Below are 16,057 nucleotides of genomic sequence, written 5' to 3'. Positions count from 1 at the left end.
GTCTTATAATTAAAACTAACTATTAGTAGATTTATCTATTCATCCAACTATCTATACATAATTTCTGATGGCATAAAACTCTTTTGTGATATTTTGTGAAATAATCCCATTTATATTTCTGATGTTATCATGCAGTCCTGTTGATTAGCTGCTATTATGGTTACAAGTTTTCAAGTTTGGGAACTTAATGAAGAACGTCTTGGTTAAAGCCAAGTGTAACAATGAACATCACAGTTGACTGTAAACATTAGAGGACAGAGAAGACTGCCTGAAGAGATACTCTGTTTGGTGTTAAGGACAGAAAGTGTGTTCATGGATCAACAGTGAGAAAGGGTGAGGTGGAGTAACAGATAGAGTTCACCCACAGCAACTTGCCAACAATGACTTTTTAATTAATTAAAGTATGGCATGTTGTGTTGGATGTTTATAATTATGTTGTGAAACGTCAACAGGACAAGTTCTTATTATTACGTGCCTTATACATACCGGGGGGCACGGTGGCTTAGTGGTTAGCACGTTCGCCTCACAAATCCAGGGTCGGGGTTCGATTCCCCCCTCCACCTTGTGTGTGTGGAGTTTGCATGTTCTCCCCGTGCCTCGGGGGTTTCCTCCGGGTACTCCGGTTTCCTCCCCCGGTCCAAAGACATGCATGGTAGGTTGATTGGCATCTCTGGAAAATTGTCCGTAGTGCGTGAGTGAATGAGAGTGTGTGTGTGTGTGCCCTGCGATGGGTTGGCACTCCGTCCAGGGTGTATCCTGCCTTGATGCCCGATGACGCCTGAGATAGGCACAGGCTCCCCGTGACCCGAAGTAGTTCGGATAAGCGGTAGAAGATGAATGAATGAATGAATTATAACATACCTTATTATCTTATTATAACGTAAAATCTTTAAGCAGTCGCTCTGTCACCAGCTTCCACTAATTATTCTCTCTCTTGAAGTTAACAAAATGGAAATATGCAGCATAAGACGTTATTGACGAACTGAAAAGCGCAAATCCTTTTTGTCGTGAAGAATTCCCCTGCAGCAGAAAACAGGTTTTCAACATTCTTAGCTCAGTGCGCTCAGCGAATGAAGTCTTACAACCTGTGAATGATTTGTTTCTATAGCCAAAGAATTGTGTGCATGCGTGTGTGTGTGTGTGTGTGTGTGTGCACACGCAGGAGCGCACGAGTGTGTGTGGCTTGGTACATTCAGTGTGCCAAGACTAGCTATATGCCAAGTATGCCAAGTATGCCAAGAGAACTGATGTTCTTTAGGCATGAACTACTACATAAAAAATAGAGAGAGAGAGAGAGAGAGAGAGAGAGAGAGAGAAATGCATACACACAGAGAAAGAGAGAGAGAGAGCTTGGCATTGACTGAGGTGTCATGAATGTGTTAAACAAAGATAGCATGAGTGTGGATATGTTGCGTCCAGAAAAGTCACCTCATGCTGTTTCAGCAACATGTGAAACATGCAGGTTGTGGTTGAAGAACACACACAGACGCACGCACACACACATTTGTATTAAAATCAGCACCACCCATTAACATTATTATTTATGCATTTAATGATGTGCCTACACCAATAACCTTTAATTCAAAGTAAAAGTCAAAAAAGCCATTTTACTTACGCGAACAAACGAACAAGGTCAGTTATTCCTGAATGGGAACTATGTTATTTCTGTAATGTATCTAAAAAAATCATTGCTCTGTTAATGAAACATCTTAGTTATCATGTCCACATATTCAGGCAGGAGTCACATGCAAAATACAATTAAGAACGATGAGGTGAACAGCTTTTTCCACATACATCTATGCTCAGAAGTCACTATTTTTGTCACGGACGCGGAAAAAAAACGGACCCAAATTCAGGACAGCTTAACAGAAACAGGATTTATTAACTAAAAAACACGAAACAGGACGTAGACAACAGGAGACAAGAACAACAGAGGATTCCGCCAGACCAGGACCCAGCAGGACACATCGGGAGCATTTTTTTTACCCTGGACGGTTCCGGTTTCTCCGCGGGGGGCGCCGCCTCACTTCCTGGTTGCGGGCCATGTCACCAGCCCGAGTTTTGTTTTGTTTTTTCGGTGTCCTGTTTTTTTTTTTTTCTGTTTTGTGGAGGATTTTTTTTCCCCCCTGCCCTCCCTCCCCTTTTCCTGGTTCCCGAGAGGTGGGTCTGGCTGCGGTGCGTCGGGGGTTGTGCTTGGCCCCTCCTGTTCGGCTGTGGACGTCGCTCGGCCCTCCTGTTCGGCTGTGGACGTCGCTCGGCCCTCCTGTTCGGCTGTGGACGTCGCTCGGCCCTCCTGTTCGGCTATGGACGTCGCTCGGCCCTCCTGTTCGGCTGTGGACGTCGCTCGGCCCTCCTGTTCGGCTGTGGACGTCGCTCGGCCCTCCTGTTCGGCTGTGGACGTCGCTCGGCCCTCCTGTTCGGCTGTGGACGTCGCTCGGCCCTCCTGTTCGGCTGTGGACGTCGCTCGGCCACTCTGGCTGCACCGCCGTGTGCCTTGCTCCCCCCACCTGCCTCGCCGTGTGCCTTGCTCCCCCCACCTGCCTTGCCGTGTGCCTTGCTCCCCCCCACCTGCCTCGCCGTGTGCCTTGCTCCCCCCACCTGCCTCACCGTGTGCCTTGCTCCCCCCACCTGCCTCGCCGTGTGCCTTGCTCCCCCCACCTGCCTCGCTGTGTGCCTTGCTCCCCCCACCTGCCTCTCCGTGTGCCTTGCTCCCCCCACCTGCCTCGCCGTGTGCCTTGCTCCCCTCTCCCGGATCCGTCGGGACTGTTAGGACTGATTGGCGCGTCGGGAGCCGTGCCTCGAGGGGGGGTACTGTCAGGACTCTGCCCGGACTTTGGCCATGTGCCTTTTGTTTATGTGCCATGTTCTGTGTTCACGTGTCTGCCCCGCCCTTGTCTCTTCCTGCCCATTTCTGCACACCTGTTCCTCATGTTTCTGATTGTCTTGTCTATTTATTTGATCCGCATTGCCATGTGCAGCGTGGAATCCTCTGTTGTCTACGTCTGTTGTCTTTGTCCTGTTTCGTGGTCCTTTAGTTAATAAACCCTGTTTTTGTTAAGCTGTCCTGCATTTGGGTCCATTTTTATCCCGCGTCCGTGACAATTTTACTAGACATGAGATGTAATATCAACGTCTCAGACATACTCAGGTTTTCCTGAATAAATGGAGAGGATTTGAATGAATGGGACTTCTGCTTATAGTGTATTTCATTAGACGAATTCACCAGCCATCAGCAATTAAAGAAACAATGGCATCCCCACTCCAAACGGCAGGCTCTATAATTTAACCATTAGAGAGATGTGGTGCCGAATCAAAACACCAGCAAGCCCATTTTTATCGAAATCATTTGGAGGAAATCATGCATGGCAGACAATCCAGTCTCATTTAGCATGGTGTGTAAAAAACAAGCTAGCCCAAGGCAAGAGTGAGTCAGAAACCAAGTGAATGTGATGTCAAACATTTCATTGCATCTCATTGTCTCGCACAGTGTCTGGTCTTGTTTCCACAGGCAAGATCGATTCAGAATTTTGGACACTACAAACAATCCCAAGTTTCCTCTTACACCTCAATTCCCCCACTATCCCAAACTTAACCTGTGCAACTGTACTCTGGAGAAACATATGGTCAAGGGTGCACATGTTGTATGTACAGAAATTACATATATTTTATCATTTAACAGTGGGCCAGATCAGGAACATCCTAAAGAAGGTATATGTATGTGTCAAAGTCAACAACCAAGAGAAGATCTCACCTGAGTGAATACTGAGGTTTCAAAACAAGATAGAAATCATCAAAAAATTCATTCATTCATTCATTCATCTTCTATCGCTTATCCGAACTACCTTGGGTCACGGGGTGCCTGTGCCTATCTCAGGCGTCATCGGGCACACACTCATTCACCAACGCAATACGGACAATTTTCCAGAGATGCCAATCAACCTACCATGCATGTCTTTGGACCGGGGGAGGAAACCGGAGTACCCGGAGGAAACCCCCGAGGCACGGGGAGAACATGCAAACTCCACACACACAAGGTGGAGGCGGGAATCAAACCCCCGACCCTGGAGGTGTGAGGCGAACGTGCTAACCACTAAGCCACCGTGCCCCCCTCGAAAAAAAATTATAATTATTATTTGTAAATATAAATTTCTAATAATTAATAATAATAAAAAAAAAATAATAATAATAAAATAATTAATAATTAAAATTTTAGACATATATTCTGTAGATGTATATTCTAGATAGATAGATAGATAGATAGATAGATAGATAGATAGATAGATAGATAGATAGGCTTTATTGATCCCACATGGGAAATTATGTTACATTAGTATAATATGAACACACTGAATATTAAATAAAGATATGGACAATGCTCAAAAAAGAGTAAACAAACAAATAAATAATAAGACTGACTATACTATCTAAACGGTTTACATAAATCATCTCATATGTATAACCGGGAAATGATAATATTCCAGGTCTTCCATGCTAAAGAATTAAAACCAGAGTATTTTTAGGTGTTTTATTTTATGTTTTTTTATTTTTGTGCTGTGTTAAATCTCAAAAAAGGACACTCCTAATTCTCGCCATAACAGAGGCCTTTATTGTATCGCAGTTAATAGGCGATTTATGTTGCATTCTCTAAATATCACTGCTGTTTCCTTTCTCGACCCACACTGTGTGGGCGATCTAGATCAACCTGATAATGTGGAGCTAAGGATCAAGAAACACAATTCAAGAATCAGGAATTATTCCAAAGAAATTACTAGCACACAAAAAGCACACAATCTTAGGATTAACAGTCAAATACAAAGCTGGAACATAATGTCCATGTGAAACATCTGTGATTATGATGAACTGCCTGTTTAAATAAAAGAGGATAAAGCCTTTTTAACTACAACACGGTGCTTAATATTGCATCATCTACAACATTTTACAGTTTTTTAGACATTTATTTCACTCAGTGAAAAGATGAGAGAAGAGAAAGTCTGAGACAAAGAGAACAGCATGAACAAAAAATGGAGTAAAGGACAGATAAATAAATGAAGAAAGACAGAACAACAGGAGGAGAGAGCATGAGAGAGAGAGAGAGAGAGAGAGAGAGAGAGAGAGAGAGAGAGAGAGAGAGAATGATGGATAGAGTGAGAACAGAGAAAAAGAGATAATAAGCCGTAACCCCGCTGTGAATCCCCCTCCCTTTTTTTTACCACAGACGGATTAAACCATCAAGGACGGTTTAGAGGGGTGAACAGTCATCAGCTATATATTATTATGACATATCACATAAGTCTTTAAATCTTTAACATTCGCATACACATTCTTTTCATAGAACATGACTTTACGCCTGTAAAAAAACATGCCCACAAGCTTTAGGTCGTGTTCCACTAGAGATGATTTCAGTCAGGGTTTTTTCTCTGTCTCCCGTTTCACTTCTTGGTTGGAGTGAACTCACTGAACCCATATGAGTTCATATATCTCACTGTCTGTGATACCACTCAGTTTGCCAGCATCCTCCTTCTTTTGTGGCACTGGATCCATTAGTCACTGTGTAGCTTTTTTGTTTCATGGATTTACTTTAATTGATGTTTTCCATCCTTTTTTCCCCCACACATTTTCTACATAAATAAAATGGCTTATATGTAGACCTTGAGGAACAAGAGAAGCAGCAGTGTTGTAAAATAACAATGAACTGCTTTTTCTTCAAAAACAAACTTTCACATTGATTAGTACTGTGTAATGCGTTTAAATAGATCAAATTATAAGCTATATACAGCTATTACCACTGCTTGTCAGAATTCAAATAAAGGAAACTGCTAAACACCCACAAAAAAAACAAACTACAAGCAAATGAAAAAAAATTACGCATTCTGTGTGGTGAGAAAATTAACTAACTAGCTTGTATATTTTTTAGCAGCTTATTGTATTGACGCAATCTACTGCAAATTGGCAAGCTTTAAATTCAATTCGTTTTCGTGTTACTGTGTTTTTCCCCCACAGATAAAAAAAAATTAAAGTAGGTTTGTTACTATTTTTAGGTAACATTTCACAAAGACCTTAATTACTGCTAAAATAGATTATTCTCTACAATAATTGTTTTATTTTTATTTACTCATATGAATATTTATTCATTTATCTTGAACGTTCCTAAAAGGAAAACATTCAACTGAAATAAAAAATAAAAAAAAATCCTTAAATATTTATTTATTTTATATATTTATTAAATATATATTTATCGATTGCAAGAATTGTTCAATTTCCTGCTGTGTTTCTTTGCTGAAAACTATTTGACGTAAAGTTTGTTATCTGAATACAGACTAATGCTTTAAAAAAACATTGCAAGGAATGTACAAGAGAACATACAACCAACACAAGAAAAGCATGAGAGTGTGTTTTGTATGATTTAGTGATATGCCGCTCATAGCATAAAAAGCATGAAGGGTGACACGTCTTTGAGTCTTTGAACAGATCAGATACCTTTTGATAAATTTTAACAACATAACTAAGGAAAATGTTAACATTTCAAAAACTTTGCTTGTCTTTCTGCTTCTACTTTGTTTGAATAAAAAATTGAACAACTATATGCTAACAAGCTAACTAGCTAAATAAGTATCCAGTAGCCAGGTTAGTAGTTAGGTTATGCACATTTTGGTTGGTTAGCAATAGTTATCTGTCATTTTGTGTTAGAACATCTGAGGAAAATGCTAACTTTTTCATTCCTGACACGTTCGTCGTGTTTTTGCTGTCTTTCTGCTTGTGCTTTGTCTAAATAAAAGACAAAACAGCTATACACTAGCTAGGTTAGTAGTTAGGTTATATTATTAATTTTAGTTGGTTAGCAACAGTGTTCTGTCATTTTGTGTTAGCACATCTGAAAAAAATGCTAACTTCTGACACTTCTGACACGTGTTTTTGCTGTCTTTCTGCTTATATATAAAAGAGACAGCTAAATTTAGCTAGATAAATCTGTGTGTGTGTGTGTGTGTGTGTGTGTGTGTGTGTGTGTGTGTGTGTGTGTGTGTGTGTGAGTTGTGGCCTACAGCTTAGATACTCAGCTATTTAGCAGTTTCATGCCTGTCCACTTATACTGACAGAAGTCTGAAGGCATTGATGAGAAGATAAGTGTTTGAATGTGTCAGCATGATTCACAGAAAAGCCATAAGGTACCCCTACAGTTAGGTTTAGTTCCTCTACATCATCAACAACAATATCCTGGGGGCCAAATGGATCCACCACCTTTAGTGACACATTGTAAATACTGGCTGTCTAAGAACAGGTATTTTTCAAAATAAAAAATACTTCAAAATATAAAGAAAGGGCATAAAAAGGAAGGCAAATTAGATGCAAAAATACATAAAATGTCATTTCCATTAAATGCCAATCTCTGTCAGACCACACAGAGGCCTGTCAGGCTTCATTTGCGAATCAGTGACAAATCAGAGCATTTGGTGAAACTGAGGTTGGATACGGTGACGTTTATAGCGAGAGAAGAACAAGAACAGACAGAGAAATACAAATGAACAGAGGTGATGGAGAATTAATGATGCAGGCTGCCAGAGTGAACGTGTACACTTTTTGTGTGTGTGTGTATACTTGTAAAGTCACTGCTTTATTATGCTCCACTTCAAAGTCTGAATGATGAGAAAATAAAAACTGCACTCGGCTTATTGCCCAGGCTACAAGAAAGAAACGAGTGAAAAAAATGCATGTGTGAAGACTCCACGGTGACAAGCTCAAACATTCAAGAAGCTGTCCAGTGCCACACCAGGGCCACAAGCCTACAGTCCCTGGCTGTCACAAGTACCACAACATGGTATATAAATGACAAATTATATATAAAGTGTTTTAATTCTTTGTGTTACACTTTGTTGTCTTTCGCTGTTTTCTCCACAGCAGAAGGGAATCCTGTATCATGATGTCATGAGAAAGTTGCACACTTGCATCACTAGTGCTCTGGAACGAATTAGATCTCCGATAACTCAGTCTAAGAGTGAGTGGTCTTCAGAATGACTGGCAGCATGTGGCTTATCTTTCCATAACATATATATATACATATATTCTCTGTAACATAACTCATTTCTGTGGTGTTTAGCTTTAACGTGAAATTCTAGCATCTACTTACAGTTCATTCTAGAAACAATAACAATAAATAAAATTGTGCACTTCTGAAACTGGGACATTTCCCACACATGGGCAAGATCACACTTGAGGGCATTGGCTAGAGATGCACCAAGCTCATGTATCATCTTTCTTTCAAATATTTACAGCCGTTTTCCTAAAACTAAATACTCTTTAGGGTTGTTAAAATTTCTGGGGAGAAAATACTAATTTAAATGAAATTAGGATCTTAGTATGTAATATACATTTCATGTTATCATTTCAGTTCCATATTTGAAATTTGGCAATAATTCTGTTGCTCAGAGGTCAGAAACCTCAGATTTATGATATTCACCAATCGGTGTCTGTGTCTTTTATCTTATTTAGACTATGGCCTGCTGTATAAGTATTAATGCATGGTTATGTAACTGGTACTATTCCTATTCTACAGTGCACATAGTATTTATTACCCACACTGCTACTGACTAAATCCTGAACGTCATCATTGATTTTCTCTTTTTTTGTTCATGAACTTATGACCTGCAAACTTAGAGCCTAACCTGTTTTTATACTGATATCTATCCCTTTTATGCTGTGATATACTCAAGTTAACTGAGCTTTGAAATTCTTGTTTAACCAGAACTGGTTAGATCTGGTTAGATCTTAACGAAAGGAGTAATAATGGGGCAATTTGAAGAACCATCCCAAGGTCTTAAGTGCATTTCTTCAACCTCACACACACACACACACACACACACACACACACACACACACACACACACAGAATCATACACACATGGTCACATGTATTCACATATACAGACACATGCTTACTTCTCACTTCAGCAGTGTTGCCAAGGTCAGTGGAATGTTCCGGTTTAATGATTGTATAGAGATACATGGAGGACATAGCAATGATCTGAGCAGGATTCGTGCTGACTAAGTCCTGCATGCACACTGCACTGAGCCGTACATTGTGCTCTCGATTTCAAGGAAATGCTCACTCAGAGATTACATAACAAACACTATTCCTCTCGTTCCATCACTATTCATTCCTGATCAGCAAACTTCAACAAATATTTCATTTCCTTCTCTTCTCCACCTCTATCTTTTTCTATTTTTTCTTTGTGTCTTCTTGTGATCCTCACTTTGGGGGCTAAATAGTTCAGTATCACACTTTTAGAACTGTTGGAATACTGAAGGATGTGGAACACTGATCAATGGTTTTGGAGGTTCAATCATTCTTTTAAAAAAAAAAAATCTAGATATTTTGGATAAATTCCCTTTTTAGAATTGCAATATGACCTTGGGTGTTAGCTTGTGAGGAGTCAGCTGATGCATAACGGCATAGGACACACTTTCCATCCACGGAGTAAGAATGCATGGTCAAGAGCCATATCTGTGCACCAAGTAATTGGAGTTTATCAGTGCAGTGAGGTCTGATCAGAAGTGTTCCATGGTGCTGGGTTACATGGTGGTGCAGGTTATTCCATTCACAGCTCATGCTAAAAGGAAGTTAGATGAGTTTAATGGTGGGTATCGTTGCTAAAAAGCTGTTGAGCTTGATATTGGGTTTGTGCTTATGCTTATAATTGTGTGTAAGGTTCCCAGAATAGTGGAAACTTACAGTGAAGCACTAAAAATATACCACAATTTAATTCCTGAAGCCTGTACCATCTCCTACTGCAATGTGAGAAGAATTAGAACTAAATGAAGCTTCTGAGGAAACCTTACAAATCATCCATCTGGTGTATAAGATGCTGCAAATAGCCTGATTTTCTCTGTATTTTCACTTTATCTTGAAGAGACAGTTCTGTGATTACAGAGAGAGAGAGAGAGAGAGAGAGAGAGAGAGAGAGAGAGAGAGAGAGAGAGAATATACTCTATGCAAAAATAAATAAAGAGAATGGACATTGTCTAAATCAAGGTCCCTGAATCAATTCTGTTAATCCTGGAAATTTACTCCAGAGTAAATATGGTGTCTTGGAGGAGGAAAAATGTACAGGAACCTTGGTCTGCAAGATAACTGTACAATTATATAATGTTTAATGTGTGTGATTTGTACCGCGGAACTAGTGGCTCACAAGGAACAGGCTTAATATGGAGAGTTATTGGTTTGAAGCCCAGTTTAAGCACCAAGAGATGCTGAGTTAGTATATGAAAGCTGGCATCTTTTCCCTGCTCTGACCACAGAATGCTGCGGCTGATGATTTGAAGCATACAAATGTGTTACTGTCCATAATGCAGTTTTTCCACTTGATAGTGAACAGGTGGCTTTTACGTGTCGTACAATACAATTTGGCAAAAAAAAAAAAAACCAGACTCAAACGTTATGCAAGGCAAGCTGGACTCACGCTACAGATGAAGAGGCTGTAGTTTATACACCAGTCAGTGATAAAGGTCTAAAAGAAACATAGATAATACGAAAGGCCACAGAGACAAGCCACAGTGACATTGTCAGCCAAGTGTGACAGTGGGAGGTCACACCTTCAAAGAACTTGACTCTTCATCACAGGCAGTCGCTTTCTATGGTGAATGAATCTGCAACCATGTGGCAATCTTTCAACCCACTGCTGTGATGTCATCCTGCATTTGGTAGACTAGACTCTATGATGCGCATGCTATTTTAGAAAGGCATGGCCTGCTTGTGTATCAGATCCATATAATATGGTCATGCCTCAATCCTCAAGCACGTTAAAATGTTCTCTTCGAGCCTTCAAGCATGGCATCGTCCTTCAAAATACATTAAAGGCAGACTCCAAAGCTCTGATAGTGATGGAACGAACTTTTCCATCTGAATCACAGGATGCCTTTAAACCAGGAATGAAGACTTCTTTACTAATGAGCACAATTTTATTTTTAACCCAGGATTTGTACTGTTCTTGTTGCTGTACGATGTTGTTATCCTAACTCCTCTCTAACAGGAGGAGCAGATTCTTCCAGGTCAGGGACATTGAAGGCAGTTGTAAACATAGAAATTGGTTAGAATTCAATTTGGTTAATTCTTGGTGAAAGAAAACAAATCTTGCTGTTTAATTCTATTTAATGCAAATAACAGTGATTGTTTAACAGCCTTGTTGCCTGAAAATGATAGAAGCAAATAACATTTCATGAGCTCTGTAACCACAGCAGTACAGTCACAGATCACATGATGCATCGAGCCATACGGCTACTACAATCGCTTATAACGTTTTACCGGAGTGTTATACGTGAGCTGAACCTTTGTACAAAAAAAATAAAAAAAAAACAAGAAAATTCTGAATTTATTCAGAGTCCAAACATCCAACTTGTCCTACATGTGATTCCATTGAGTCTTTTGGACAGCATGCGTTAAGGCAGAACACAGAAGGAAAATATGGTGGCAGGTTATGAAGCATTGCCACAGTGACAAGACAGAATTAATGGGTAAAATTTATCTTCTACTCTGAAGACAAAAGAAAACTTTTCCAAGGTTTATCATAGAACTTTATTTCCTGAAGTACAAACCAAACAATCTTTTCACGCAGGGTTTCTCATAGGTTTTACAGCCACGGATGTAAAATAAATGTCACAGAGATGTCTGAACATCAGAACATAACCATCTAGTCAATCTATTCATAAACAATTCAAATACAAGCCAGTGAGCTTTTTATTCCTGAAATTTCCACGGAAAAACTTATTATTTACCAGCCTATACAAAAAAATAATCAGACATGTAAACTGTTTATCGTATATGGAAAACAAAACCAATTGGAGTTTTCCAACTGTGCCTGAATGTTTCCAACTGTGCTTGAGAAACTGGGTTTTTCCATTTGTCTCTCATTCCAAGGAAGCCTAAAACATGCCTACTTTTTTTTTAAAGTGTTCCAAGTAGCATTAACCTTGTGAAGAAAAGTGCAAATCACAAATCCCTTTCTGCAGTGGCTCATTTTCTACAGTCTACCTTACATAAGGAATAAAACCTCACGAGGTGTGCTGTTAGAGGAAAATGGAATGAATGCTGAGATTGCTGTGATATCAACTACCCTGATGTTGATCAGTTTTTGATAACAGCAATGTGTACCTCTGACTGTTACAAAGCACTGGAACTGGAGACTCCTTCCATAAATGTTACATAAACATCTCCATACACGCTTTTCAAATCCTGCTTACGTGGAACATCTAGCATATAAGTTGAAGCTGACACAGTAACATATTAGAATGGGCATTTAATATAAACCTTTTAGACACCTTCTGACCAAACAGAAGCACTGTGGAATAGCCAACAATACCAGCAGATAGTTTCACTACCACCACATCTACCACATCTCCTCATCCCATTAAGTAACACTTACTGTACTACTGACAGAGGTTGGCAGTCCTCAGCTGAAATGATGCTTCTGATGTCATCAAACTACAGATTAAAAGCTGACATGTGAACATGGGGTCGAAACTGTCTTTCTGACCATGGAAGAGCACTGGATACCAATATGTGGCACATTAAGATGTTTTTCTGTACTCCCAAACTAACTCTTTATTTCCAATGATGAAGACTAGTGTGAATTCAAGGGGAAAGGCCCAGGCACAGTCCTGGAGCACAGTCAATGATTGACAAGGCAGTAAGATTAGCAAGAATGGGAGTGAGTGGCATTGAGTGAAGTCTTACGGTTATACAATGCACAAAGCATGTCTTTGTGACTATTGATCAGTCCAGGTGAGGCACCAGAAGGAGTGGTGGATAACACCAGAAAGTGGACTAAAGTTCACATTTAAGCCCAATAAAATTCCTGTTGTGGGTTTAATTTGTTGTTTCTCATATGGAATAGAAACCTCAAAAAATTTAGACATGAATTAGAGACTAATATAGCCAACAGGTCCAGAAGTCACCAGTGTGACGAGCTGCAATAGCACCTTGAAGACGATAATGTTTCCAATAACAATACCCTGAAGTGTATTGTTCCTGTTATACCATAACTCTTTATTTTAATTAATTAACAAACACGTCATACTTTTTATCCATTTATAGTTATATGGACATCCCAGAACAAGTTATATCCTGATATCACGTATATTACCTATAATTAGTCGTTCCCTCATCATCCCTCATCAAGTTAATAAGACAAAAATAAAATCTCATTTCTAAAAGTTCATTTATAGGAACTAATTTATCTTAATTTATATATTTATTAAATTTACTGTTGCAAAGCAAATGTTTTTACGCTAATAAATGTCTCCTTACAGAAAACCTCAACTTAACATCGATTACACCTTGTTGATTTTAATGTATGTGTTTACATGCAGCTTTAACAGGTTTAAGTGCCTGCGTTAATTGTTACTATAGAAATGACAGCTTGTTTACAAAAACAATGCAGCTGGAAGTAACCAATCAGAATCAAGTACTAATTGGCGACCTTGTGTATCATGTTGTACTATATTTTCTATAACTTAAACCGAACACTGTATAGCATGCTTAAAAAAGTAGATAAAATTAGATCAGGTTTTAAAAAATTTGGGTTCTTTGATTCAAATATTAAAAGTGGGCGTGGTTAACAATGGTCGTGCAAATGATGTTATTATTATTATTATTATTATTATTGTTGTTGTTGTTACTATTATTATTATCATTATTATTATCACTATTATTGTTATTATTGTTGTTATTATTAATATCATCACTATTATTATTCTTGTTGTTGTTTTGTTGTTATTCATTCATTCATTCATCTTCTACCGCTTATCCAAACTACCTCGGGTCACGGGGAGCCTGTGCCTATCTCAGGCGTCATCGGGCATCAAGGCAGGATACACCCTGAACGGAGTGCCAACCCATCGCAGGGCACACACACACACACTCTCATTCACTCACGCAATCACACACTAGGGACAATTTTCCAGAGATGCCAATCAACCTACCATGCATGTCTTTGGACCGGGGGAGGAAACGGGAGTACCCGGAGGAAACCCCCGAGGCACGGGGAGAACATGCAAACTCCACACACACAAGGTGGAGGCGGGAATCGAACCCCGACCCTGGAGGTGTGAGGCGAACGTGCTAACCACTAAGCCACCGTGCCCCCCTGTTTTGTTGTTATTATTATTATAATTGTTGTTGTTATTATTGTTGTTATTATTGTTGTTAGTATTGTTATTATTATATAATAATCACTGGTTCATTATTATAACAGATAATGACACATCATGAAGTTAAAAGGGGTACTGAATAAAAAGGGGTAATGAAGTTAAAGGGGTAATAGATAACAAGGGGTAATAGATAAGAATGGGTAATGAAGTTAAAGGGGTAATAGATAAAAAGGGGTAATGAAGTTAAAGGGGTAATGAATAAAAAGGGGTAAAGAAGTTAAAGGGGTAATGAATAAAAAGGGGTAGTGAAGTTAAAGGGGTAATGAAGTTAAAGGGGTAATAAATAAAAAGGGGTAAAAGATAAAAAGGGGTAGTGAAGTTAAAGGTGTAATGAATAAAAAGGGGTAGTGAAGTTAAAGGGGTAATAAATAAAAAGGGGTAATAAATAAAAAGGGTTTCACGCCCAGAGGCGCAAAAATGTGTGAATTCCGCGTGCCTGTATAATAACCGGTCTGATCACCGGCTTGCCTTTGGGGAATAGTTAGCTATCGGCTAGCTACCAAAGTAGCGTGAACGCTCGCGCATCAACGTGCCCTCTGTGGTCATAAAGCGAGGAGAAATCACGGCTTACCTCTATTTTATCGACGCTGCGCGCGCAACCGACCACCTTCATGCCCTGCTGGACGAGCGCGCGCGCGACAGCTGCTCCGATCCCGACAGACGCGCCGGTCACGAGCGCCACTCTGCCTTTCCACCGCTCCATCGGAGAGCTAAACCGGGCCGAGGGTTTGTCCAGATTACTTTGGAAGCGGTTATCAAAGCAAAGCTCGTGTCCAGTTAAAGTGCGGTGACCGTATCAGAGCCCTGACTGATCCTCTGTCCGTGTCTCAGTCAGACGCGCTGATAAAAACGCCCCGTGAACACAGGATTAAATATTACACCACACACAAAACCACACACAACACTTGGGTTGGTGTCACCGCCCACACCTTTTTTATTCTTTTTCTTTTTTTTTTTTCTAAAGCGTTGAGTGGAATTCGATATACTTCAGTAGCATTACAGCTTTAAAAAATATTAAAAAAAAAAAAAACACCTGGAGATGCTGTTAGTTTATATAAAGCCTTTCAGAACATCTGGAGAAATAATAAATAGTACAGAATATTTTTATTTTCTCTTCCAAAATATTAAGTTATTTTAAGCAGATATATAGCGCCATCTAGCGGCTGTTTAACATGCTGTACAATTAAATGACAGCATTAAATTGTTACATTAAAATGACAGCATTTTTTTTTTTTTTACAACTATTCTATTTTATTATAAAAAGATTAACAACTTGTCCTCTAAGCATCAATGGTCGTGCTTGGTCTGCTGACAAAGAGGCTAGAAAAGAAGAGTTTTCTGTAAATATTATGTGGTTGCCTAGTGGTTATGGTGTTGGGATACCAATCGGAAGGTTGTGAGCTCGATCCCAGGTCCACCAAGCGGCCACTGTTGGGCCCCTGAACAAGGCCCTCAGTTGTATAAAAATGAAATAATGAAAGTCATTCTGCCTAAGGGCGCCTGCCAAATGATGGAAATGGAAATAAATACACCCAAGTAATACAATATATGACCAGAAATATATGGACACCTGAGGATTTCTTGATGAAGCTTACTTTTTGCATAGGAGTAATGTCATAGTGGAGCAAATTTGGGCCTCTTGGTTCCAGTGAAGGAAGAAAAAAATTGTAACTCTATAAGAAAGAAAGGCATTCCTTACGATCGTTTAGAACTTTGTGGGAATTTAAGGAACAGATCCATATGGGTGCGACAGGCAGACGTCACACACCGGCCCATTGTTCCTGTTTAATGTCCTGTAATTAGCACAAACTGCTGATTTTATTGCTTACATAACCTGTGTGAAAGACACAAAGTGCTCTCT

At 39.6% G+C, this 16,057-nt stretch overlaps 1 protein-coding gene across 1 annotated transcript in view; it reads right to left on the bottom strand.

The window, feature by feature from the left end:
- Positions 1-15,062, bottom strand: part of dhrs11a (dehydrogenase/reductase 11a) — a 31,626-nt gene extending 16,564 nt beyond the window's left edge. The window contains exon 1 of the mRNA XM_060863569.1: positions 14,768-15,062. Within this exon, the coding sequence (XP_060719552.1) occupies positions 14,768-14,899 (132 nt within the window). The 5' untranslated portion in view covers positions 14,900-15,062. The remainder of the gene's footprint in view (positions 1-14,767) is intronic.
- Between the last annotated feature and the right edge of the window lie 995 nt (positions 15,063-16,057).

The sequence above is a fragment of the Tachysurus vachellii genome, chromosome 26, assembly GCF_030014155.1.
Source record: "Tachysurus vachellii isolate PV-2020 chromosome 26, HZAU_Pvac_v1, whole genome shotgun sequence".
In the NCBI taxonomy this organism is placed as follows: domain Eukaryota; kingdom Metazoa; phylum Chordata; class Actinopteri; order Siluriformes; family Bagridae; genus Tachysurus; species Tachysurus vachellii.
This window is presented reverse-complemented; position numbering and strand designations above follow the sequence as displayed.